Source organism: Kogia breviceps, chromosome 9 (assembly GCF_026419965.1).
Source record: "Kogia breviceps isolate mKogBre1 chromosome 9, mKogBre1 haplotype 1, whole genome shotgun sequence".
NCBI lineage: Eukaryota > Metazoa > Chordata > Mammalia > Artiodactyla > Physeteridae > Kogia > Kogia breviceps.
Genome location: NC_081318.1, coordinates 43408334 through 43434928, shown reverse-complemented (window position 1 = coordinate 43434928; position 26595 = coordinate 43408334). Strand labels below are relative to the sequence as shown.

Here is a 26595-nt window from a genome sequence, read left to right as displayed (position 1 = left end):
ATAATTCTTTCCATAATTCACTTATTTTGTATCTATCAAACAGAGTTTGCTTGAGTACTTTTCCCCTCTGAATGCACTTTACATCATGTAACCATCCTCTAAAATGCCTAAGGGATCTTTATTCGGTTAGCTCACTAATACTCTAGTCTGCACATGAAAATCACCTGGGAAGTTTTAAAAAATAAATCTTGATGCCCAAGCTGCCTCCCAGACCAATTCCATCAGAACCTCTGAGGGCGGCACTCAGGCCTCCCAGAAAATTTCTGTACACAGACAAGCTTGAGATTGATAACAGAGCAAATTTTATATGCCATAGAGATTTAAAAGATATCGAAGCTCTTAAATATTAATTCAGTTCTGTTGAGTAGACTGTTGCTTTATTGATATAGAATCAGCTTGGCATATATAATATTCCTTCTCACTTAGGAGATAGTCATATTTTTAGTCTGCCTTTGAAAGTGTGCATATACAAAAACAGAGTGAATTTATTTTAGCAGTTGAAATTATCATATTTGAGCAGTTGCTTCTCTCACTTTGTTTTTGAGTTGAGTTCCCAGGAAGGAAAGGCTGAGCTCTGTGATTGCATATATTATAATGCTAAGGCCCCAACACCATCCCAGTGAAGGGTGAGGTACTGTCTGTAGTTCATCCAGGAAGAAATTTGACTCAGTGAGGATAAGTACCTGCCCAATGCCCAGGAGTGAGTAAGGGCTAAAGGTGGGCTTGGGGTCTGGCCCCTTTTCTTTCTTGGGCCCCATACTGCACTACCTCCCCCTGTCCCCACACTGTGATAATTTTTCAACTTGGGTCCAGATGCCCTAGGAGGCAGATCTTTAAAAGTTAGCTTGCCAGTGCTACACACCAGCCCCCTGACACCTGTGCCCTTGGTTATGGGGTCAAGAATCAACTTAACTCTCTCTCCTTAATTTCAAAGGCCAACCTTTGGGATGCAAATCAGAAGACTCAGAAGAGGCCACATCCAGAATGCATTATCCTATGTCTTAGGAAGGAGCCCTCAGCCAAGTCTAAATAGGGACAGTTAAGCGAAGCCTTGGGGTATTATCCTTGTAATTCAGAAGGATTGGCATCTGTCATTGATCATGGAATGGTATTCCACATAATGACAAACACATACAGCTTGTGGTCAGTTTCTTCCTGAAACAGATTTCAGGGCATTTTTGGTTGTCTGCTCCTTCCTTTTCATCTGACTCTTTGCTCAAGGAGGTTGGGTCGTGATGGGAACAGTTTGCATGCAATTTTCATTTAAAATTTCCTTATTTAAATGGTCAAATGTAGATTGTGCAGTTAACCTGTCTGGCAATCCGTATGACAGAACCAGCGGTGCAAACATATATGAAAGCATTGGAGACCCTTTGTTGGAAGTGTCCTTTGAAAAGAGACGACTGGGCACCTGCCATTATTAACGGTGCTGAGATAGAGCCACTGGGAGGGTCCCAAGCTTAGCAAGTCTCCCTGCATCAAAGGGAATAGCAAGAGGTGGCTGATGACTGACTGGCTCTGGGTGTGGGCATTAGAAAGACCTTAAAGCCACAGTTCACTCAACCATTCAGCTTCAGTAGCATTTGTCCCCGTGTCTTTCAGTTGAACAAAGGGCTCCATATCTATAGCTTTAAAATGAATAGGTCCAGTGGTCAGGTCAGGTGGTTATGGGCAATGCTCATATGTTCAGATGTTCCCTTTGTCAGGAACCAGCTGCTTTGAGAGTTTGGTGGGTTCTGTCGATGACTTCATTGGACAGGCCTTGAACACCTACTCTCAGGGGACATGAGTCAGTCTTTCACAAGAGCCCCCTTTGCTGAGTTTCACCCATTGGAAGTGCTGCTTCCAGCACTGTCTACTATGTGGAAAGTGACCTCAGCTATTCTGGCAAAGTACCTCGTGAGGACAGTCCTGAGGGAAGTGGATTTGCCATTAGCTGACGGTGGCCTCCCATGGCCCATGTGACACAGGGTTGCTGGCCAGCCTGTGCTTCCAGTCACCTGTGAGATCACTTGAGAATACAGCCGGGACCTGGTCTTCTTTCTGAATAGGAGGCACCTCCTGGGCTTTTGGTCCCATATTTAGCCAAACTTAGTCGGGGCATCTTAGGCCCTTTAACAGCACACAGGGTGGGATTGAGAACCTGTGTGGCACCTCCAGCCTTGCCTCTGTCCTTTCTTGTCTTGGTGCCTGACCCTCTGTATGGTACGGCCAGTGGGTCAGAGCTGAGTTCACATCCCAGCTCTGGCACCTGCCCAGCTGAGTGAGTTGCTTTCTCTCTCTAGGCCATGTTTTCCTCATCTATGGGGACAGTGATAAGAGTCTGTGGTTTGTAGGCTCACTGAAGATGGAGTGAGATCAGGCGTGTGAAGGGTCTGGTAGAGGCTGGGGGCACTTCTGGGTATTCTCCAAGTGGCAGCTCTTCGTGTCATTTGCTCCTTAACTCATCCATGACTTCTGCTGCTTGACCTTCTCTTTGCCTCTTCTGACCCCTCTGGAATTTGGTTCCCTGGCTGTGGTTAGGGGAGTCCTGGTGAGCTCCTCGACTCTGCAGGGCTCAGAACCCTGCACTGATGCTGCTTAGGCTGACCTGGCTTCCAGTGTCTTACTTGCTTCCTAGTATCTTCGGGTTTCTGGACCTATGTCAATCTTTTGTATTCTGTATATATATAAAATTTTATATCTCTATTATATCTATCTACCTACCTATCTATCTATCTATCTATCAATCTATCTATCTATCATTTTACCATGAAGCAGTCTTGTTCTCTGGTTGAAGAGGACACTGTGCTAGGTGGGGGTGAAGGTGGGGATGGATGTGCAGTGGATAGAAGGATAGTGTCAAGCTGAATCAAGGCTGCTGCCCTAAATCGAAATTCTTCTTTGCTTTCTAGGCTGTGTGTTTGAGGGGGTGCAGTACCGAGAAGGGGAGGAATTTCAGCCAGAAGGAGACAAATGTACCAAGTGTTCCTGTGTTGTAAGTACTGCCCTGGATGTTCCAAGGGCGTTCCTTCTAGTCGATTGTGGCTGGGACTCACCAAGAGCAGCCCTAAGTCTCCTTATGGTCTCTCCTCCTCTCCCTCCTGATGTGGAACCAAGGGAAAAGCTGATCACTCTAAGGCGGCTTTCTCAGCCTTGGCAGTGTTAACATTCTGGGCTGGGTAGTTCTTTGTGGTGACAGCTGTCCTGCGCGTTGTAGGATGTTTAGCAGCATCCCTGGCCTCTACCATTGGATTTTAGGAGCACTCAGCCCCTCAGTTGGTACAAGCAACAATGTCTGCCGACATTGCCATGTGTGTCTTGGAAAACTGATTGACAACCGCTGGTCTAAAGAGTGAGGGAGAGAGGCTGATTCCTTCCACCTACATTCTTCTTTGGGAAGACACAGATCCTCTGTTCTTTGGGCCCGAGAAGCTTCTTGCTTAGGCAGCTGTTGAGTTCTTTAGTGCAGTCAAATGGAAAGCAGATGGAGATAAACGCAGCTTGCTTCGGAGAGAAGCTGATCTGAGGATTGGTCAATTATGTTGAGGGGAACGGACAGGAGGAAATGCCTCTAAACCATGGATTCAGGGCGGAGAAGGGATTAGTGAGACAAAACCATAGACTTGCCTTTCTAGGCATTGTTGATTTGTAATTCATATGCTAAGGATATCTTCAGAGTGCTTAGGAATGCAAAAAGGAATTTGGTGTAATAATTTTAATTTTATAATTTTAAAGAGATCTTTTTTATTAATGTCTTTTAAATTTGGAGTAAACTCATTGGTGGTGATTGTGATGATAGGGAAACTAGTCTTAAACCGCTGCTCCAAGTTATTTACAGTAGGGAGTTAGTACAACCATATATTTTTTAAGCTTTTAATCTTTTGTAATAAAGAACATACAGTACTCATCTCAGAATATTAAAAAAATACATGGGGAACTTCAGCATCCTAAGTTCACCAAAGCAGAATCATATGTGGATCATCATAAAGCATAGTATTTGTCATTTCTCTACATGTCTTTTCCAAAATATTTCCCCCATCCTATAGCACATATGCCTGCACAACCTAGAGAGTCCACATTAAAGTAAACATGACCAAGGGGGATGGTTTTTGCAGGGGGAAGGAGGAAAGCAAGGAGAGGAGGGAAAGAGAGAGGATATTTATATCTATATCTGTATCTATCTATAGTCACATACTCAAATGCACTCAAGGCATTCAGATTCCATGTGTTTTTAAACACACTGCGTGCTGATCGAGACACACTGGAGGGCCAAGTTCAGGCCCCTGCAAGTCCTGCTTTCATTGTCAACTGAAGAAAGAAAAATCCAAAGATGTAGTTGCTTGCCCAGGCTTTCCTGCTTCGTGAGTTCCTCCAGACCTATATTCTACATTGTTTCCTATATCCCTGTATTCTAATCTCCTACATTCCTATATTCCTAATCCTCTATTCTTTCTAGTTCTCCACGTTGCCACCCTCAGCACGTAAGGGGCAGCTAATGGCGTTGACTGTGTCCCTGACATCAGTCTGTGAGTTACTAGCACGAGGAGAGGGGACCGTGGAGCTCTTGCTTGGGGACAGGACATTTGTGAGTTGGCGTGGGTATCGGGAGTGTCATAAGAGCAGTTTTTCTTTTTGTGAATACAAAAATTTGAGGCCTAAGCTTTCTTTTTTGCAGCTTGTTATTAAAATAAATTGGTTTTTAATATGCTTTTATTTTGCAATCTTTTGATGTAGTATACTCATAAAAGAGATAATGTTTTAGCAGCAGATGGCCCTGTCCTGAGAGTGGCAACTGGGCAGATGTTTGTTTAGAAGGCAATATTGCAAACGTGCGGTCTGGCTCTGGCCCCGTGAGGCTCGGAGCGCGTGAGGGTGTGAGGAGGTGAGTGGGTAGCAACAGTGGGCTACAACATATATGTGTATGTATACGGGTACATATATGTGCGTACAAACACGGACACCAGTATTTTTATATCTCTGAATATGAATGTGTATAGGTACATACACGTACCCGTGTAGGTATTCTTATGCACATCTGTAGAACACTGGATCACTAGCTTTTCCCTGAACCCATTACTTTCTTATACCTCCTCTTCTTTGCTCATGCCACTGCCCCTGTCTGGAATCCCTTTCTTTTCCTCCTTCACCTGGTCAGTGCTTGGTCTTCCAAAGTCAGTTATCACCACCCATAGCAACTCCCTGACCACTCCATCCCTCCAGGCAGAAGCAGCAACTGTTTTCTCATTTGTATTCCTGAGGCTCAGGGCTCTCACTGGCTGGCTTACGTGCCATCTTTCCTTCACAGGCACACACATGCACACACAGCACACACGCACACACACACACTTCCAGGTGAGCACTTGCCCCGTTGTAGCACGGTTACTGGATTATTTTCCGGTTCTGGGTTAGACTGTGTACTCCATCAGGGAGGGAGGCACGTCTTCTTACGCTCATCTTGCTCACCTCTGTGCCAAGCACAGTGGGCACTCAGTGATTGTAGCCAGCAGTCTTTGCTTGCTTTCGTATCTCTATCTTGTGATGGAGTACCCTAAAACCAGTAATCTCTTTCCTTCCAAACCGTGACAATTCTGCCCCTTAAAGCTGGCCAGCTCCTTCTTACCCGGGAGAGTAGTTATTGTTAGATAGATATAGCCCATTCTCATTAGATTACTGTTTGCCTTGGAGCAAACCCCATGGAGTCATGACGTGTAAAGCATCTCTAGTGTATATTACCCATCTCTGATGGATGAACTGCCAGCTCTTCAAGGTGACCCCCTCTCAAGTAGATATTATATACACCGTGAAAATTGTGTTGTACCTCTAGCCCCCTTTGTTACACTCTCTAAATTTGTGAAAATCTGTCTACCCATGTTTTTGGGATGTGGTGACACAGGCAGACCACCAGAAAGACACTTCATCTGATTGAGATGGATTCCTTGGATGATGGGACAAATGCCTTACGCATGCTTTTACGTCCTCGCTTTAGGTCAGGATAGTATATACAGCATTCCAGACAGTTCAGACATGCTGATGTTTGGAGATTATCTGGAGAGGATTTCACAACCACTCGCTCTTACCCATTACAGAAGCAGCGCTTCTCTGATTGTTAGGTGAGAGTAACATCATGATTCACATAGAAAATGTGCTGCTTCACTATCACTTGTCAAACTGTATCATCCCCATTTACCTATTGTAAATAATGACAGAGTCAAGAGAATTACTTCTCTGTAGAGCTGGTACTAATCAGGGTGGCGAACACTTGAGTTCCTTTAGACGTTCCTTAGAGTTGTCTGAGTCATAGCAGAGTGCATTCATGTCATGTGTTCAGTGTGAATGAGTCCTGTGTTCATTTTAAAAACGAAAGAAGATGCTTTTTTTCCTATGGCAGAAGCAAGGAATAGTTTATAAAGTATATCGAGCAATTGGTTAAAAGCACTCGGCTGCTTCTACCTTGTTTAAGCTTGAGTTTTTATGACCTGCCTAGCTGAACAGCAAACAGTTCTCTGTGCCTTTGTTCATCAAATTTTCAGGGAACAGGCTGGTGGCAGTTGGCACAGACATTTCCGGAAAAGCCAGAGTCTTCAGGCTTGCAAGGCTAAAGACCGAAGTGCCAATGAGAGGTGTTTGTGTTCTCTTTTACCAAACTATTTTAAGAACCCTGTGGGCTCCGCATCCTTGGAAATCGCTTACTGAAGGCAGGGAAGCCCACAGAGGCATAGGACACTCTATAAAGAGCGGCAAGTCCTCAGTCTGCAAAACCAGCCAAATTAACCGGCCTGAATCACTTTTGCTGACAAAGGCGTATTCAGTTCTGAGGATTTTTACTAATAAACATGGCTTGTTAATGGGCTGTCTGTGATGAAGGAGCCGTACTTTATTGGCTCTTAGAACCCCTGAAGTCCATAAACACCTTTTCTCTCACTTACACTTTAGATACTGCAAAGTGCTGTCTCCCAGGGAAAATGAAACTCCTAGCGAGGTTACTTGGAGAGAACAAAGGAAATGCAGATCTTCATGGTTTCCATTCCTCTTAGACCAGGTTCCTTAAGATGCTCTGCACAGCCTGGTGTCCTCCGACCTCTGCCAAACTCTCTGGCCTCATCACTGACCCTCCCTCATTCTCTCTGCTCTGGTCTCTGGGAAGATCTTCCGGATCCTTGCTACACGAAGGGTGCACCCAACCAGCAGTGTTGGCCTCACCTGAGAGCTTGTTGGAAATGCAGAAGCTTGGGCCCTACCCCAGACCCAGAATTGAAATCTACAGTTTAGGGAGATTTCTAGAAGATTCCTTTAACAAATAAAGTTTGAGGAGCCCTGCTCTAATATCTCATGGCCTTTACCTAGGCTGCTTTTTCTTTCTTCTCTCCTTTTTGCTCCATCGTCTGGTGCCGCATACCTAGGTAATGCCCGCTCATCCTGCTTGAAAGCTCAAACATTCCTCCTTTCCAGAAGCTTGTTCTGGCCCCCAAGACCAGATCAGGTCCTGTTCCTAAATCCTTTAGAGCAACCCATACTTTACTTCCTAAACATTTAAAAATTATTTGTAATTACGTATTTGTGTGTGTGATGATTTTATTTAACTCTGTGAGGGTAAAATGGTAACTTTTGTATCTTTAGTGCTTGGTGCATAATGGATCTTCATAATAATTGCTGAATTCAGGAATGAATGAATGCTGACTTTGATTTCCCTTTCTTTCCCCACTGCCTCTCTGTCCCCTCTGCTACAATATCTCCCCCCTGCACATTTCATCTTTTGCATTTCTGAAGGGAAGAATGGGTTTACATTCAGCCGCTGTAGTACTTATTATAAACTGCTTTGTACGGAAAGTGGATGACTTCCCTGAGGATGTCTCGTTTGAAAAGTGTTGTCTAAGCCTCAAAGATTCCCACTCTTCGGGCTTCCCTGGTGGCGCAGTGGTTGAGAATCCGCCTGCCGATGCAGGAGACACGGGTTCGTGCCCTGGTCCGGGAAGATCCCACATGCCGCGGAGCAACTAAGCCCGTGAGCCATGGCCGCTAGGCCTGCGCGTCCGGAGCCTGTGCTCCGCAACGGGAGAGGCCACAACAGTGAGAGGCCCGCATACCGCAAAAAAAAAAAAAAAAAAAAAAAAAAAAAGATTCCCACTCTTCTTGGCAGCAGGAGGATGCAGTGGCCGGAAGCACCTGCCAGTGACCGGGGCCCCTCGCTGTGGCAGAGCTTTGAAAAGAGACTGTAATTCTCTACCCTCAGAGTTGACCTTGCCCTGAAATATGGGGAGATGTGTCCTACCTCTCCCTGCTCCAGTCTGTCCAGCTTCAGATTGTACTTCCCTGTAATAGGACACAGTGGGACAGCTCGTCATTTCTGTGGTCGCACGATGCCGGGGCAATGCAAGTTACATGTTACCAGCCACACTGCTGCTCCTCTGACATGGGAACTTGGGACCCTCCATGCCTGAATCCTCTCACACGGCCTCTGCCTTACTTTTGGTAATTTGTGCAGTTTGGCGCATTTTAGTGGTAGACCGTCATTATAACTTCCCTGTCTGTGGGGAGAAATTTGGCCACACCCGGGCAATAAATTGGAGAACTGAGCAATTATCGAGTGAATTAGATCAATGTGGGCAGTTTTTCTAAGCAGTGTGGGCCAAAAATCTTCAGAGTAGTTTGCAAAACTAGCCTGAAATATTGATGTAATTGCTGTAGTGTTCCATTTTGCACTGTGGTTGTACCATCACTCTGAGGACAAAAAGGTCTTGGTTTGGAACAGTTGATTGAAAAAAAAAAGGCTTTACTTAGGGGCTGGATAGCACTTGGCCACTAGGAGGGGCCTCCAACTTGCTTAGAAAAGTTTGGCTGGTGCTCTGACTGCGTTTGGTTAGACCATGAGGTCCGGAATCTTGGGGTTTTATGTTAGAATGAATCTGAGCAATTGTGATTTCTCTGTCAGCCTTCTATTGGAAGGTCTACTGTAATGCCATTCCCTTCAGGGTGACTCCATAAATGTACAGCTATTTGTTATAGGGGTGTCAAATTCTTGCTTCTTGAAAATAGCACCAAAAGAAGGCAAAGCTGACTTTATTGCTTACTGTGGTCATCGATGATTACCTTGATGGAGCCTGAAAATAATATCTTGGAAGGAAGAGGACAAAGGTAGGATATTTGTGAGGTTCTTTGTGGGGGTCTGGATTAAAGTGAGTTTCTAATGTAAGGACTTGATTTGGATTGGGCAATTTTCATGATATACTAGTTTAGAATTGGTGGAAACTAACGTGGGAGCTTCAAGGCTTGTCCTAAAGCCTTCATGAGTCTGGTTGAGTTATCTGTGTTACTAGTTGAGTACTTTCAGTAAGTTTCTGAAATCAACAGGAGGCTTAATTTTTTTGATGTTAAAAATATTGGGAATAACTTGTATATTTTAAATCCTGTTTCAGCCCTTTCTCAAGTATTTTCAGGCCAAACCCTGAATTTTAATCCCCATATATGTCTTTATTTTTTGTGGTTTCTAAGGTTCCTTATGTTTATTTCTTTATATAGTTTATAGTTGAAGTACCCTGTAAAGGTATTTTTCTGCATAGGGAGTCACCATCTGAAAAATGAGCCTAATAGGGAAAAAGTTGGAAAGGAAATTCCATGTATGACATTTGAGCATTTATAGGAAAACACACAGTTTGAAAAGAGATCAGCAAATTATTTATAGAGGAGTTACTGATAATAATAACTACTTTTACTGAGTGTATACTCTGTGCCAGATACATATATATATGTGCTTTAATGTTAATTTTCAAGATTGTCCTGTAACCTAGGTGGCATTAGCCCCATTTTTTTGACAAAGAAACTGAGATTTGAGAATTTTAATAGCTTGCCTGAGGTCAAAAAGTTAATAAGAATTGAAATCCTGAACTGCCTGAGTATAAAGTCACATGTCATGTCATTCCTATCCCACCTACCCTCTCCCTGCCACCAACCAGTGTCATTTTGAGATACTATGTATGGTTGTTTGTAGACATTTGAAAGTGGGACATGCCATTTGAATCTGTGGAATGAAGAGCAACCAGATATTTCGAGAGAGAAATAATGGTGATGTGAGCATCTACAAAGAACCCCAATTTTGTTGCAAGGAACATTAATACAATGCAAATGTGAATTACACTTCCTTTCTCGGAAGTTCACAAGTCTCAGCAAGTTTAAACTCATACCAGATTCCAGCCTTGGGCCTTCAGCCTAAGTATATGTCACAATGATGGCAGAGTGAATGATGAACATGTATCTGTTACCCTCACACCAGTTGGAGAATGGAGACACTGTGATCTTTAGTGTGCATCTCTTCACCAAGAAATTATGACTATACAAAGAGAATGTGATAGTTGCTGGGATAGAGCCATGCTCAGTGCTTCCGCTTCCAAAGGTGGATAGAAATAAATGTTTATCTGGTGGGGCCTGTCTATTCTTTGTAATAGTCACTGATGGAGTTTAAGCATCAGTCTCTTTGGAGTTTATATAGAGGAGTTGGTTTCAGCTAGACATGAGTTTCAGTGGTTCTGTGAATGTAAATTCATCCTCCTAGTTGAATAGAGGGGCAACTGTGTAATTGCTTTTGAGCAGTTGCTTTCTCCTGTCCATCTAAGAAGCAGATACATTTAGAAATTTGAGTGAAGTTTGGAATGGATATTGAGGGCTGGTAGAAAAACAAGCTCCATGGATTAAATCTCATCTCATTGTATCTTTGCAAATATCATTCCTTGGAATTTTTTCCTCTTGCTTTTACTCTCTTCAAGGTCTGTCACATGATGAACCCCTTTCATCTCCGAAAAGTCCCAGGAAAAATACTGATTTTACTAAAGACTGAAGAACTTTCCAACCATTCATTCTTCCATCTTTTCATCCATCACTTGTCTTCAGAGCCAGCCAGTTGTTTATTAATTTAACAATGATTGAGTGTCTGCTATGTGTTAGATAGTGTATTAGGTATTGAGTGCTCAAAGATGAAGGGGATTTCACTTTTTCTCTCCAGACAATTACAATCTATTGAATTGGGTGTATTTATTAAAAAGAAGCCCAAATCAAACCATCCTGTAACATTTTTTGTGTGTGCCCAGTATGTGATAATATGTGCCAACTATAAGCTGTATGATATTATGCAAAGATCAAATGTATTGAAAAATAGAAATAATTGTACAACTCAAAGGAAACCACTGTTAATATGATTTGATATATTTCCTTCCAACCTTTTTTATTTCCCCATATTTACATATAGTAATATAACTAGGTAGGATCACCTTCTGCATGCAGTTTTGCATTCTGGTTCTTTTCATTTAACATATTGTGAACATATCTCTGTTTCATTAAAAAGTCAGTGAAAAATAACTTTTATTAGCTGTATAATATTTCATCAGTATACTATGATTTATTTAATCGTTTTTCTGGAATTAAAAATGAACATTGTTTTCAGTTTGCACTATTATGAATAGTATAACAAACATCTTCGAAAATTAATCTTTCCTTGTTTATCTGATTATTTCCTTGGACTAAACTCATAGATGTATAATTAGTGGGTCAAGGATACAAACATTTTAAGGTGTGTGTGTGTGTGTGTGTGTGTGTGTGTGTGTGTGTGTGTGTGTGTGTTGCTAAAATACCTCATATAAGTCATGTCCTAATGTCCTCTCCAGCAGTACCTAGGTGTATATCTTTCTGAACCAAAACTGGTTTTCCATTTGAGAATCTTGTTTTCATTAACGCTTTCTTCTGAAATTGAGCGTCTTTCATATGTTTATTAGCCAGCTGTGTTTCTTCTGTAAATTGTGTGCTTTTCTCATTTTTCTGTTGAGGGGTTAAAGTTCTATCGCAATCTGTGTATGAAGGATAATAATCTTCTGCTGTTTACATTAAGGTGTGTTTTTTTTGTTTTGTTTTGTTTTTGCAGTACGCGGGCCTCTCACTGTTGTGGCCTTTCCCTTTTTGGAGCACAGGCTCCAGACGCGCAGGCTCAGCGGCCATGGTCCACGGGCCCAGCCGCTCCGCGGCACGTGGGATCTTCCCGGACCGGGGCACGAACCCGCGTCCCCTGCCTCGGCAGGCGGACTCTCAACCACTGCGCCACCAGGGAAGGCCCCAACCTAAAGCATTTTTAAAGGAACGGGTGAGGATACTTCATAGTAGCTGTGTGAAGAGGCTGGGGCATGGGGGTGGTGTGAGCTCCGACTCCTCAAGGCCTCACGGGACGATGGCAAGTCTAAGAATGCGTCTTCCTGCGGGGTAGGAGGAAGAGAAAGGAAACATTAGCGAATGTTAAAGAAATAGCCTATTTTTTTTTTGAATTTTTGAATTTTATTTATTTATTTATTTTTATACAGCAGGTTCTTATTAGTTATCTATTTTACACATATTAGTGTATGTATGTCAATCCCAATCTCCCAATACATCCCACCACCACCACCAACCCGCCGCTTTCCCCCTATGCTGTCCATATGTTTTTCTGTACAAGAAACATCCCATTTTGTCAGTAAAATAGAATTAAATGTGTGTTACAGTATCTTAGAATATTTCCTGAATTGTTTTGTCTTTTTGTCCATCATTACCTAGAGAAATTAATTTTTATAAAAACTGGTATCTGTGGGTCTGCTACTGTCTTTGTCCCTTTCCTTGTTTCTGCTTCATAGCTCCCCCCACCCCCTTTACTCTTCCATCCCTTGTCCTTTCCCTCATGCTTCCATTTTCCCTGTCATTTCCCGTCCTCCTTAAGCTGCCCCTCTTCCATTCCCATCAGTATCTCGATACAGCAGCCTGTTTTAGTAAAGTAGCACAATTCATTTTCATTGCTAGCTTGGTCTCTCCTCAAATAACCATCACAGTGTTCTGTACTGCTAGATATTCACAAAATATCCTTTGAATGAATTGACTGCACATTTTGGCACCTTTTAGATGTCATTCGAATGTTCAGTTTGGAGGGTGGCAGTGCCTTTGTGGTCCTGTGAATGGCTTCAATTACCACCATTCCCTTTGAGTGGAATTTTAAATGGTACCACTTGTTTAGTGTAAGCAGCAATGTATTTACATCACAGGCAGCATGGTCCTCCCAAAGATAGGAGGATGCCGGACCCCAAACACACAGGGGAGGAATGGGAATGCACACATTCGACCTTGTCTTCTAAAGCCCATCTCTGAGCCTACACTGAGTCACAGCAGTGGATCATCCTTTCTAAACCCACCTAAGTGCTCTAGCTGTAGTTCAGAAGAGCCAGCTGGAAATATATATCGAGCAGACTTTGCTCTTCGGAAAGGGGACAGGCTTCCAGGAGCAAGGTGAACCTTCTGTGTAAGGAGCACCAGGAAACGTACAAACAACTTGGACTTACATCCAGTGTCAAACGCATCTATCACATAATTGTATGTGCTTCTTTTTGCTCTAGTGCCTTTCTTCTGTTCTCTGTGATACACATAACAGAATCAGATAATGTGATCATGATTAACAATATTATGTTCCAGATGTTCTGTGCAAGGACTTTGGAAACCTCTGAATATTGCTGGAGTTAAACAAAAGAAAAAAAAGCCGTATATTCACAGTGAATAAAAAGAGAGGCCATAGTTTGTCCATGACGTTCTTTTAGTGGGAGGAAAAGGTACCAGTTTCATTTTCGGTCAGAGTAAATTTATAATGTAGTGAAACATCAATAAAATCAGTTACTCATTATGAAGGAGTATCCTAGGATTATACTTTAAGCACTAAAATTCAATAATAGAAGTTACATTTTAATTTCAAAATGAGTATGAAAAATTACCCTCACCACATCATTAATACTGATCCATATCTTAATTTTTTTCATGCCTAAATTTGACAAAATAAGTTTTTCATACACTTTCACATTTTTGTTGTGGAGCTGTGTTGATGCTAGGGTGCTTTTTCCTCACTGATCCGAGTTGAGAAATGTGATTGGTAGATGACAGGAGCGACTTGTCTTGACAGTGGTGGGAAATATGTTTCTTTTCAGTTTCAAGTTCAAGAGAAGGAAAGGGAGGGAACTCTTGAGAATTTTTGGTTTTGTTATTAGGTTTTCAGCATCCATAATATTCATAAACAATGGACACAGCTGTCTTTAATATCTCAGCCCGCTAAGTGCCAGAAAAACATCAGGCTGGAAGAGGGTTTTTTCCAACACAAAATTTTCATATATTGAAGGAAGATTTCATTTATAATCAAACTGGATGTTGACCCTAAACTTCAATCTTTAAGTAAAATCGTTTGACCAAGCACTAGGAGAAGTGCAATGAAGTTTTTAGTATTTTTTAAAGTTTTGCTTTTGTTACTACACTATATTGTTCTCAGTGGTTTTAGGCATGCAGATGTGTTCTATATCCTTTAGGGGACATTGTTGTGGGCAAAAGGCCACCTGGGTGTGAGGAGACCTGGGGTGCTGCCCTGTTTCTGTCACTGGCTTGTTATGTGATCTGGAACCTTCCCAGTAACCTGAGACTCAGTTTCCCCATAAGTAAAACAAGGACTTATTAGAGCCTTCCCAGTTCTATAATTTCATAATTACCCAACTCAGAAAAGGCCTTTATTTTCCCAGGAAGCAAGTTATTGGACAGACTCAAAATACCAGTTAATAGAAATTATTTTTTTCTAATATACTAATAGATTATCATCATCGCATTTTAAAATTTACTTTTTAAAAAAATTAATTTTTAATTAATACACAGTAAAATTCACTCTTTGGCATACATATCTATGAGTTTTGACAAATGCACAATGATGAACATTTTTAAATAGTTAATATTATTATAAATTACATTAAAAATGCAAAATGTCTTTACCTATTATTCTAGCTGTGCCACAACTTATTAAAAAACAGTGAAGAGAAGCTATTTTTGACTCTTTGACCATAAAGCTTTTCTGCAATATTAAGACATGTCTGGTGCCTCCAAAATGTCTAGAATGAGGAGCAAGAGACTCTCATCCATTTTGGATCACATGAAGTTCTTTGCTCCTGAAATGGACTTGCGGGTTTTGATTGTAGAACAATGATTAGAAGCAGAGGAATCTTTTCTTTTTCACCCCAAGGCAAGGGTAAGGCAGTAAAATCAGCTGGCAGTGAGAGTCAGGAAGAGAACTCCAGCTGCAGGGCTCCTCAGTTACGTTGATGAATGGGTCAGGCTTAGTGTGTCTGCAATTATTATACAATCTTAGATTCATAGCTCAGAGATGGAAAGTCATTCCAGTAGCTTGACGTGCCTCCATATTAGCATAAACCCAGGCAGTGGGAGATTGATGGTTTTCTGGAAGAGTTTTGAGGTTCTCTAAGAAGAGAGCGTGTCCCCTGGCCTTTTCAGCAGCATTTGTTCCTCGAGGCCTGTGCACATGTGAGGGTGTTGCTTCCTTCTCCATGTTAACCCTTATTGCTTCCCCATTCCAAACATTGTCCAAATGTTGGTACAGAAGAGGTCTGAGTGTGCCATGGGGTGGGGGTAGCCATGACCAGAGCATTAATAGAGTCAGGGGCCAACCATGGGTTCTGTATATCTTACTTAGCATCTGGCCAGTGGGCCCTGGTGGAAGGGCATGGTCTTTGGAGTCAGTGGGGCAGGGATTTAATTCAGCTCTGCTCCTCCATCAATGAATACACTAGACATCACTTTCTTCATTCATAAAATGAGGAATTACTTTTTGGCAGAATATACTCAGGAAACTTATGTTTTCTTCCTCCATCTCTAGTATGCTTGCTCTGGAAAACAGGACCTACAAAGCTATTCCATGCATGAAGAGTTTAATGCAAAACAAAAAGGATACAGGTTCCTTGCTTCTTGTTGTAGAAATGAAATAGAAGATTTCAGAGAAACATTGGAGCTTTGGAGCCAAAACACCCCACCCCCATTTTTTTCTTTTTTAAGTTAAAGAGTTCCTAGGTTTTGAGGATTTCATGAGATGATATGTACAAAGTGCCCTGCCTTGTAACCAGCACTTAGTAGATGCCTTCCCTTTCCTGCAGGGCGGAATAATTTTTAGTTATAGTCCTTTGAGTGGTAACCTGTTTGAATTTAGGACAGTCATTTGTATGTCGAACCTGAACATATTTTAAAAAGTCTTTATTGAATTTGTTACAATATTGCTTCTGTTTTATATTTTGGTTTTTTGGCCCCGAGGCACATGAGATCTTAGCTCCCCGACCAGGGATTGAACCCACACCCCCTGCATTGGAAGGCGAAGTCTTAACCACTGGACTGCCAGGGAAGTCCCAAACCTAAACATTTTTTTGTTTGTTTGTTTGTTTGTTTTGTTTTGTGGTACGCGGGCCTCTCACTGTTGTGGCATCTCCCATTGCGGAGAGCAGGCTCCGGACGTGCAGGCTCAGCAGCCATGGCTTACGGGCCTAGCCGCTCCGCGGCATGTGGGATCTTCCCAGACCGGGGTACGAACCCGTGTCCCCTGCATCGGCAGGCGGATTCTCAACCACTGCGCCACCTGGGAAGAAGCCCCCAAACCTAAACATTTTAAATTAGTTTCCTGGATTGGTTTTCTGAGGAGAAACCTACCAGGTAGCTCCTTTGTGTCTGATTATTGCCCTTCAACACAGTCGGCTACATGAAGAAGCTGCCTCTTTGCCTTCAAATTCTAGGGCCTTTTTGTCCATTGGGAGACAGTATTTTGCAGTCTGAGTCATTCTTTCTCTTCACTTAAGGAGCTGCTACCCTTTATCTGTTGCTTCTTTATAATGGGACGGTCTAAGCACTGTTCTAGTAACACTCTGACCCTGCTCTGTCCAAGGGAAGTATAATGTGAGCCACATATGCAATTTAATAAAAAAATAAAAAATGCAAAAATTTTAATTTTCTAGTACATTAAAAGAAGTAAGAAAGAAACAGGTAAAGAGAATTTTAATGTTATACTTTATTTAACCCATTGTATCCAAACTATTATCATTTCAATATATAAGCATTATAAAAATATTAATGGAACATTTCACATTCTTTTTTCTTTTTTCATACTAAGGCTTCAACGTCCAGTGTGTATTTCATACTTATAGTACTCCTTGTTTCAGGTTAACCACATTTCAGTTACTCAGTAGTCCACGTGGGGCTTCCCTGGTGGCGCAGTGGTTGAGAACCCGCCTGCCGATACAGGGGACGTGGGTTCGTGCCCCGGTCCGGGAAGATCCCACGTGCCGCGGAGCGGCTGGGCCCGTGAGCCATGGCCGCTGAGCCTGCGCGTCCGTAGCCTGTGCTCCGCAACGGGAGAGACCACAACAGTGAGAGGCCCGCGTAACGCAAAAAAAAAAAAAAAAAAAGTCCACGTGGCTAGTGGCTACCACGTTGGACATCATAGGTCTAATCAGTGCTGCCAGGTCAGGAGGGAGCATATCCCACATTCACATTCGCAGGACCGTCCCTCCTGCTTACTACTACCACATGCCACATTCACATTCGATGTGTGGTCTGCCCGGTGGATATTGTGCCAAGAAAGAAGGCTGAAAGTGAAGTCGTTAATTACCAGTCACAGTAATCCTTTCTAAGGGTTTGCCCCCCTCTCCTCTGAATCCTCCAATGGCATCCCTTCTTTTTGGAGTGAAAGCCAGAGCTCCCTCCCACCCTTATCTTCCAAGACTCTCCCTCACATAAATTTTTCCAGGCACACTGGGCTCCTTGCAATTCCTTGAACATGCCAGGCACACACTCACTTCAGGTTTTTTTGTATTTGTAGAAAGCTCTGCCTGGACTGTTCTCCCGCGGATGCCTACGCCTGGCTCCTTTTCCTCCTTCGAGGCTTTGCTCAAACGTCAAACGTTCTTTAGTGAGGTCTTTCATAACCCACCAATACTATCTAAAATGGTGACTCTATTTTGCTACCAACTCCCTCTGCTACCTGACACTCCTTCTCAAACCAACCTTGTTTATTTTTTCCGTAGCTTTTTTATCGCCATCTGATATGCTTGCTTTTTTCCCTCTGTCTTTCTCTTTTCTCGCTATCTTCCCCCTGCCCTGGTAGAATATAAGCATCATTAGGGCAGGGACACTGTTTTGTTCATGGCTGTATCCCCAATACCTAAAACAGAGTTTAGCACATAGTAGGCACTCAACAACTATTTGCTGAATGGATGAATGAATGAACAATACCAAACATTTGATAATTCTAAGAATTAAGAATTCTAATCGGTATTTACAGACAGTTGATTAACATTTGTGAAAGTTCTGACTACTACCCTGCCCAAGATTTATGGAGTTATCTTGCTTAATTTGGAAAACACAATCAAATCGTTTATGCCTTTGGAAGACCCACTGATAAATGAGCCCTTGTGTTGTTGTCCAGGTCAGCTTGACCCCCCTGGGAGTCTGGCCAGTGCCCTCAAACACAAGCACTGATCACTTTTCAATGGCGACTTGTGGGAACGTCAGAACAGATTCAGATCCATTAGTTCTTGAATGCTTTTCCTTCTTTGGAAGTAGATATTTAGGAATTCTCAAAATTTGGGAACTCTGAACTTGAATATTTAATGGGGACAGGTTGGATTACCTCCTGTATCTTTACAAATCCACAAAGCCTCCCAACAGACCTCTCCCGTTCAGTTTTAGCAGAGTCCTTGAGAACATCATGAACATGTGCACAGGGTCAAGGCTGAATGGTAAGAAGGGTTGCTGTTGTTGGCAGGATGCATGTGGGGAGCAGTGCTTACCATGGGCTTGTGCAGCCAAACAGTGTGATATGATCCTCCGGCTGCCGGGAGCCTGGCAGACGTCAGAGTCTGATGCAGTGGCTGCCCAGCTCTTCAGAGGAGAGGCCAGTCTAATTTAGAAGCCAAACAACTTTCTTTTGTCTTACTTGTTTTCTCTGCAAGAAGGTGACCTTTTGAAGGCCTCAGCAGGAGGGAAGTCTCTGGTGTCAGAGGGGCTCCCTCAGGAATTTGAGACTCATAATGTGGAGGTTAGCAAGGAGCTCTCAACATCTCTTTCCTCTCTGCCGTCCTGCTCTCAGTCCCCGAATATAAAATTGTCAATGACTGTAAATATATTTCACACTGTCATTCTTTCTAACAGTAGAGCGGCCTCTTACCATTCTCTTACATGTTCCCAGAGAGAAAATAAAATTGTTGTCAGCAGCTTAAGAGTCAAAACTCAAGGTGGAAGTTTCTAGGAGATGAGTCTCTTTTTTTTTTTAAATTTATTTATTTTTGGCTGCAATGGGTCTACATTGCTGCGTGCAGGCTTTCTCTAGTTGTGGCGAGTGGGGTCTACTCTTCGTTGCGGTATGCGGGCTTCTCATTGTGGTGGCTTCTCTTGTTGTGGCGCACGGGCTTCAGTAATTGTGGCACATGGGCTCAGCAGTTGTGGCTCGCGGGCTCCAGAGCGCAGGCTTAGTAGTTGTGGCGCATGGACTTAGTTAATCCACGGCATGTGGGATCTTACCGGACCAGGGCTCGAACATGTCTCCTTCATTGGCAGGCGGATTCTTAACCACTGTGCCACCAGGGAAGCCCAATGAGTCTCTTTTTGACTTCGAGTTCACCTGGGTTCACAGTGGGTTTTGTGGACTCAGAACATGCCGTCTGGTGAATGAGAACTTAGAATTCTAAGTCAGGAAGGTCTTGTGGTTAGTTTGAAGTTTGGTAAGATAGTTTTGGATTAAAACCAACAACCTAAAACTTTAACAAGATATGTCTTCTCCCCATAAAAAAGAATCAACTATACGAAGGTTTGCTCTTGAACCTTATTTATTTATTTATTTATTTGCGGTACGGGGGCCTCTCACTGTTGTGGCCTCTCCCGTTGCGGAGCACAGGCTCGGGACGCACAGGCTCAGCGGCCATGGCTCACGGGCCCAGCCGCTCCGCGGCATGTGGGATCCTACGGACCGGGGCACGAACCCGTGTCCACTGCATCGGCAGGCGGACTCTCAACCACTGCGCCACCAGGGAAGCCCCGAGCCTTATTTTTATTATGTAATAACTTTTGTACTTCCAAATTTTTATTAATGTGAAAAAGATTTTTCTGTACTTACTGGTTTATACTATTTGCAAAAGATATAGTTTGACAAGAACTTCCAAGTTCCTTCAGAGAGAGGATATTTTGTCTGAAATCAGTTTCCCCTTTCTCTGAAAGAGGCTTTCCTTCTGGAACCTTCAATCCAGACTTTATAGTCAAGATGAGAAGATGATATTCAGTCTGTTGACTGCTTAATTCCTGACCTGCCCACAATCCTCATTGAACAAAACCAAATGTGTTTTAAAGGCTGATATTGAACTATACGTAAACCTGGGGCTTCAGGGTGATGAAAAGACATGATTGGTGGTGGGGAACGAGGCCACAGAGAACCCATTTTATTCTCAGGTTTTTTGTTTTTTTTTTTTCTCACTTTTCCTCTGTTTCCTTCTTCCAAATATCCCTTTGGTTTCTCCTGCTTCCTCAGAACTTCAAACGTAACCATGGTTGGAAGTGAATTGGAGGCCTACACAAACCCTCTAGTGGAGCAGGTCATATCCAGAACTTCATGATCAAGATCTGTGAGAGTTTTGTATATGTCTGTCACTAATTGGTTAATAACTGTGTTCATTCTTCTGATCTACTAAATGACCCATTTGTAATCGTTTTCTGTAACAAACCCATATATCTTATAATACTCACATGTTGAGCACCCAGGTGGAGAAGTGATGGTGGAAAAGAGGTTTAGGGACAGTTTGATCAAGTTATATTTGAAAGGAAACTGTGTAGCTCAAATATACCCAGTCTCTAGTGCACTTGCGACTCTGGCACATTTCAATGCAGGAGGGGAAAACATCCATCCATTTATTCACTCATTTGTGTATTAAAAATTTTTATTGCATACCCACTAGAACCGAGAGCCTGGCTAGGAGTATAACAGTGAACTATGAAGATAAAATTGCCCACCCTCATGAGGATTACATTCCAGTGGTGAGGTAGGCAACAACCAGGAGAAATAAATGAAAATATGTATGTTAGCAGGTGAAAAGTGCTAAGGAAAAAGTACAAATCAGAGAAGGGGAGAAAAATGTTTTGGATAGGGTGGATAGTGATTTTAAATAATGGGATGAAGGAAGGGCTCACCGTTGCCACACTAGAGCATTGGACCTCAAACCCTACTATGCTTGCAACTAATGAATACTCATATCCGTTTAATGAAAGGAAGAGCTGACAGCTAAGAAATCCCCAGAGATTTGTATAGACCAAATAATGAATTTTAGTGCATGTAAATATATGGATTTCACATTGCTTATCTGTTTTTGAACTGAGAACTGACCCTTTGAGTTATGGCCATTTTAAGGCCTGGTGTTCTGTGATTTTTTTTGAGAAATTACTGATGCAGATGAATTTTGGATGAACAGACTTTTGATAGCTTTCCTCCCCATGTTTGCACAAAAATAGAGAAATAGCACCACCATTCTAAAAACAAACCTGCCATCTTAAGTAATAGTTGAAACATCACCTATGTAGTACTCTACTCAAAAATGTTTAACCTGAACCTTATCATGAGGAAGTATCAGACAAATTCATATTTAGTTCTGGTCTAGATTCATAAAAAATGTCAGTGTTCTGAAGGAAAAAAGAAATTTTGGCAGCTGTTCTAGATTAAAGTAGGTGAGAGAGACATGAAAACTAAATGCAATATGATCATGGACTGGATCCTGGATTAAAAAAAATACTGTAAAAGACATTATTAGGAAAACTGAGGAGATTTGAAGATAGACTGTATATTAGATGATACTATTGCATTAATATTAAATTCCCTGAGTGTGATAGTTAACTTATGGTTATAATGGAAAAAGGAAAGTGTTCTTAGGCCTGGGAGGTACCTACTTAAATTAAAGTAGAGTGTCTACATATGAGTCTTACGTGGTTAAAAAAAAAAATTACATAGTTCTCTCTCTTGCTAAAAGTATTGCAAAATGCTAAAAACTGGTACTTCTAGGTGAAGGACATGTAGGTGTTCATTGTACTATTTTTGCAACTTTTCTGAAGGTTTGAAAATTTTCAAAAATTGAATGTTGGGGAAAGAATAGAAAGTGATTGCAAAGGCATTTCTTGTCATCTTATCAGCCAACCTGTTTCACCATTAGTATGATGTCAGCTTTTAGTATTTTGTAGATACCTTCATCAAGTTGAGGAAATTCTCTTTTGTTTCTAGTTCATTGAATGTTTTAACATGAAGAGGTGTTGGATTTTGTCAAATGTAGCTTCTGCATGATGATCATGTGGTTTTGGTTCTTTGTTGTATTAATATGGTGTGTTATATTGATGGATTTTCATATGTTAAACCAACCAACCTTGCATTTCTGGGATAAATCTCACTTGATGTATAATCTTTTTTATATGTTGCTAGATTCAATTTTCTATGTTTTGTTGAAGATTTTTGAGTCTATATTTGTAAGGCATACGGGTCTATAGTTTTCTTTCCTTGTGATGTCTTTGGTTTTTTATCAGGATCATACTAGCTTCATAGAATGAGTTGGGAAATATTCCCTCCTATTTTTTGAAAGAACTTTGTGGAAAGTTTGTGTTAGTTCTTCTTTAAACATTGGGTAGAATTCAACAGTGAAGCCGTCTGGGCCTGGTCTTTCCTTGGTGGGAAGATTTTTGATTACTAATTCAATTTCTTTACTTGTTATAAGTCTATTCATATTTTTAATTTTTTCTTTAGTCAGTTTCAGTAGTTTGTGTGTGTCTAAGAATTTGACCATTTCATGTAGATCATCTAGGTTGTTGGCAAATAATTGTTCATAGTATTCCCTTGTAATTTTTTTTTTCCTTTCTGTAAGGTCAGTATGATGTCCTCACTTTTATTCTTGATTTTAGTAATTTGAGTCTTCTCTCTTTTTTTCCTGTTTAATCTAGCAAATAGTGTGTCAATTTTGTTGAACTTTTTAAAGAAGGTACTTTTGGTTTTGTTGAATTCTTTTATCTTTATTTATTTCCATTCTCAGCTTTATTTTCTTTCTTTTGATTGCTTTGGGTTTAATTGCTCTTCTTTTCCTAATTTCTAAAGGTGGAAGTTTAGATTATTGATTTGAGATCTTTCATCTTTTTTAATATAGGTGTTTACAGGTATAAAATTTTCTTTAAGCTCTGCTTTAGAGAAACTCCCATAAGTTTTGGTATGTTGTGTTTCTATTTTTACTTACCTTGAAGCATTTTCTAATTTTTCTTGTTGTTTCTTCTTTGACTGACTGGTTTTAGGAGTGTGTTGTTTAATTTCCATGTATCTTTGAATTTCCAAAATTTTCTTCTGTATGGTTTCCACTTTTATTCCATTGTGATTAGAGAACAAATTTTTATGATTTCAATCTTTTAAAATCTCTTGAGACTTGTTTTGTGATATAACATTTGATCTATCCTGGAGAACTTTCCATGTGAGTTTGAGAAAGAGTGTGTATCCTGCTCTTTTGGGGTGGAGTGTTCTGTATACATCTGTTAGGTATAGTTAACTTATAGTGTGGTTCAAGTCTTCTTTTTTCTTATTGATATTCTGCTTAGTTGTTCTATCTATTATTATTATTATTATTATTTGTGGTATGCAGGCCTCTCACTGTTGTGGCCTCTCCCGTTGTGTAGCACAGGCTCCGGACATGCAGGCTCAGTAGCCATGGCTCACGGGCTCAGCCGCTACGCGGCATGTGGGATCTTCCTGGACCAGCACGAACCTGTGTCCCCTGCATCAGCAGGCTGACTCTCAACCACTGCACCACCAGGGAAGCCCTGTTCTATCTATTATTGAAAGTAGGGTAATGAAGTCTCCAACTGTTGTTGCTGAATTATCTGTTTCTTCAATTCTTTTAGTTTTTGCTTCATGTATTTTGGACCTCTTGTTAAGTGCATTTATTTTATAATCATTATGTCTTGACCCTCTTACCATTATAAAATGTCCTTCTTTTCTCTAGTAACAATTTTAAAGTCATTTTTGTCTGATATTAGTATAGTCCCTGCTGCTCTCTTTTACTTACTGTTTCCATAGTATGACTTTTTCTGTAGTTTTCCTTTTCACTTATTTGTGTCTTTGAATCTAAAATTTGTCTCTTGTAGACAGTACATAGTTGGATCATGCTTTTCTTTCTAATCTATTCTATCAGTCTCTGAATTTTTTTTTTTTTTTTTTTTTTTTTTTTTGGTGGTACACGGGCCTCTCACTGCTGTGGCCTCTCCTGTTGCAGAGCACAGGCTCCAGACACACAGGCCCAGCAGCCATGGCTCATGGGCCCAGCCGCTCCGTGGCATGTGGGATCTTCCCAGACCGGGGCACGAACCCGTGTCCCCTGCATCCGCAGGCAGATTCTCAACCACTGTGCCACCAGGGAAGCCCTAGTCTCTGAATTTTGATTGGAATGTTTAGTCCATTTACATTTAACGCAATTTCTAATAAGATAGCATATATGTCTGCTATTTTTTTCTTTGTTTTCTGTATGTCATATCTTTTTTGTTTCTTGATTCTGCCATTAACTACCTTCTTTTTTGTTAAATAGATATATTTTAGCATACCATTTAAATTCTCATTTTGTTTTATTTACTATATATATTTTTAGTAATTTTATTAGTGGTTGTTGTCCTGGAGATATTAATTAACATATTAACTTATGAAATATCTAGTTCAGAATAATACCAACTTAATTTTAATAGTATATAAAAACTTCCTTCCATAAACTGTTTCTCTCTTCCTTTCTACTATCATTGTAATATAAATTATATTTTTATAAGTTATAAGCCTGTCAACACAGGTTTACAGTATTATTTTATACAGTTTCTTTAAATAATATAGGAATAAAAGGAATGAGAGACAAATATACACTTACACTGTTTTTTATATTTACCTATGTAGTTACTTTTAATGTTGACCTTCATTGCTTCATGTGGATTTGATTAGTGTCTTCATTTCAGCCTGAAGTACTCCCTTTAGTCTTTCTTATAGAGCAGGTCTGCTAGCACTGTATTCCCTGGATTTTTATTTATTTGAGAATGTCTTGATTTCTCCTTTGTTTTGAGCAGTTTTTTTGCTGCATGTCGAATTTTTGGTTAACAGTGTTTGGCTTTCACCACTTGGAATATATTTCTGGCCTCAGTGGTTCTGATGGGAAATCAGCTGTTTATTTTGTTGATGATCCCCTGTATGTGACAAGTCACTTTTCTTTTGCTGCAGTCAAGAGTCTCCCTTTGTCTTTGTCTTTCCGTAGTTTGACTATGATATATCTGGTTGTAGATTTCTTCAAGCTTGTCCTACTTGGAGTTTGTTGAACTTTTTGAATGTGTAGATTAATGTTTCTCATAAAATTTGAGAAGTTTTTGGCCATTATTTTTTATCATATTTTCTTCTGCCCCATTCTCTCTTTTCTTTTTTTTTTAAGACTCCCATTATTTGTATGGTGTCCCATATATCTTTGAGGCTTTGTTTATTTTTCTTTATTCTTTTTTCTTTCTGTTCTGCAGACTGGTTATCAATTGATCTGTCTTCAAGTACACTGATTCTTTTTTCTGCCAGGTCAGGTCTGCTGTTGAGCCTTTGTAATAAATTTTAAAATTCTGATTATATTTTGCTTTCCAATTCCACTGTTTCTATTTGGTTCTTATTTTTTTTTACAATTTTTCTTTACTGATGCTCTCTCTTTAAAGGGACAGCATTTTTATACTTTTCTGTTTTCTTTAGACATATTTTCTTTTAGTTCTTCAAACATATTTATAATAGCTGAATTAACATATTAACTTATAAAATGTCTAGTTCAGAATAATACCAACTTAATTTTAATACTATATAAAAACTTTTTTCCATAAAGCTGTTTCTCTCTACTCTAGTAAGTACAACCTCTAGGCTTTGGCAAGGACAATTTCTTTTGCTTGCTTTATGTGCATATGTGCGTATAGGTCATACTTTCCTGTTTCTTTGAACATCTCACACTGTTGTTGTTGTTGAAAACTGGACAGTTAAAATAATGTAGTATAACAACTCTGGAAATCAGATTCCCCCTTCCCTAAGGTTTGTTTTTGCTGTTTGTTTTTGTGTTTATTGTTGCTTTTTGTTTATTTGGTGACTGTTGGACTAATTCTGTAAAGTCTGTATTCTTTGTCATGTGTGGCCACTGAATCTCTGCTTAGTTACTTTAGTAACCAGCTAATGACTTAGTAGAGATTTCCGTTAATGTCTTGTATCAATATGTCTTCCAACCTCTGCCAAGGGGCTCTGTGTGTGTATTGGGGAATGCTTTCAACACTCTAGCAAGAAGTTTACAACACCACCTTATCCTCCACTTCCTGATGGAGCAGAGGCTCATGGTCAGCCAGACTGAGAGCTGTGGACCTTCTCAGGTATTTTCTGGAGATGTATACCTGGTCTTGCACATATGTGTGGCCTTTGGATTCCCAGGATACTATAGGATCTTCTCAAAGCTCCATATAGACATCCATTCCTCAGCTTTTCCTTTTAGGATTTTTGGTCAGTATCTTGTTAACGCCAACTGGTAATGCTGCTTCAGGCAGTTACTATGTTAAACAATCACTACTGGTAATTTTTAAACAAATGCCTTGGGGATAGAATAGAATGAGCTCTTAGGTGGAGATAAATAAAGACAGATTCTGAGAGTGAAGCTTTTTACTTTATTATTAAGCTGCCAGGCAGATGAAATAGTGGCAGATACTCTGGGATGAGATGAT

General features: G+C 40.9%; 1 protein-coding gene across 5 annotated transcripts in view; it reads left to right on the top strand.

Annotated features, from left to right (window-relative positions):
• The window catches only part of BMPER (BMP binding endothelial regulator), a 249561-nt gene that overhangs the window by 59885 nt on the left and 163081 nt on the right, over positions 1–26595 (top strand). For 4 of the 5 annotated variants that reach the window (XM_059074085.2, XM_067042362.1, XM_067042361.1 and 1 more), the window contains exon 6: positions 2895–2977. The exons of the other annotated variant lie outside the window; for it this stretch is intronic. In XM_059074085.2, coding sequence (XP_058930068.1) covers positions 2895–2977 — 83 coding nt within the window. The remainder of the gene's footprint in view (positions 1–2894; positions 2978–26595) is intronic. 5 annotated transcript variants of the gene reach the window in all.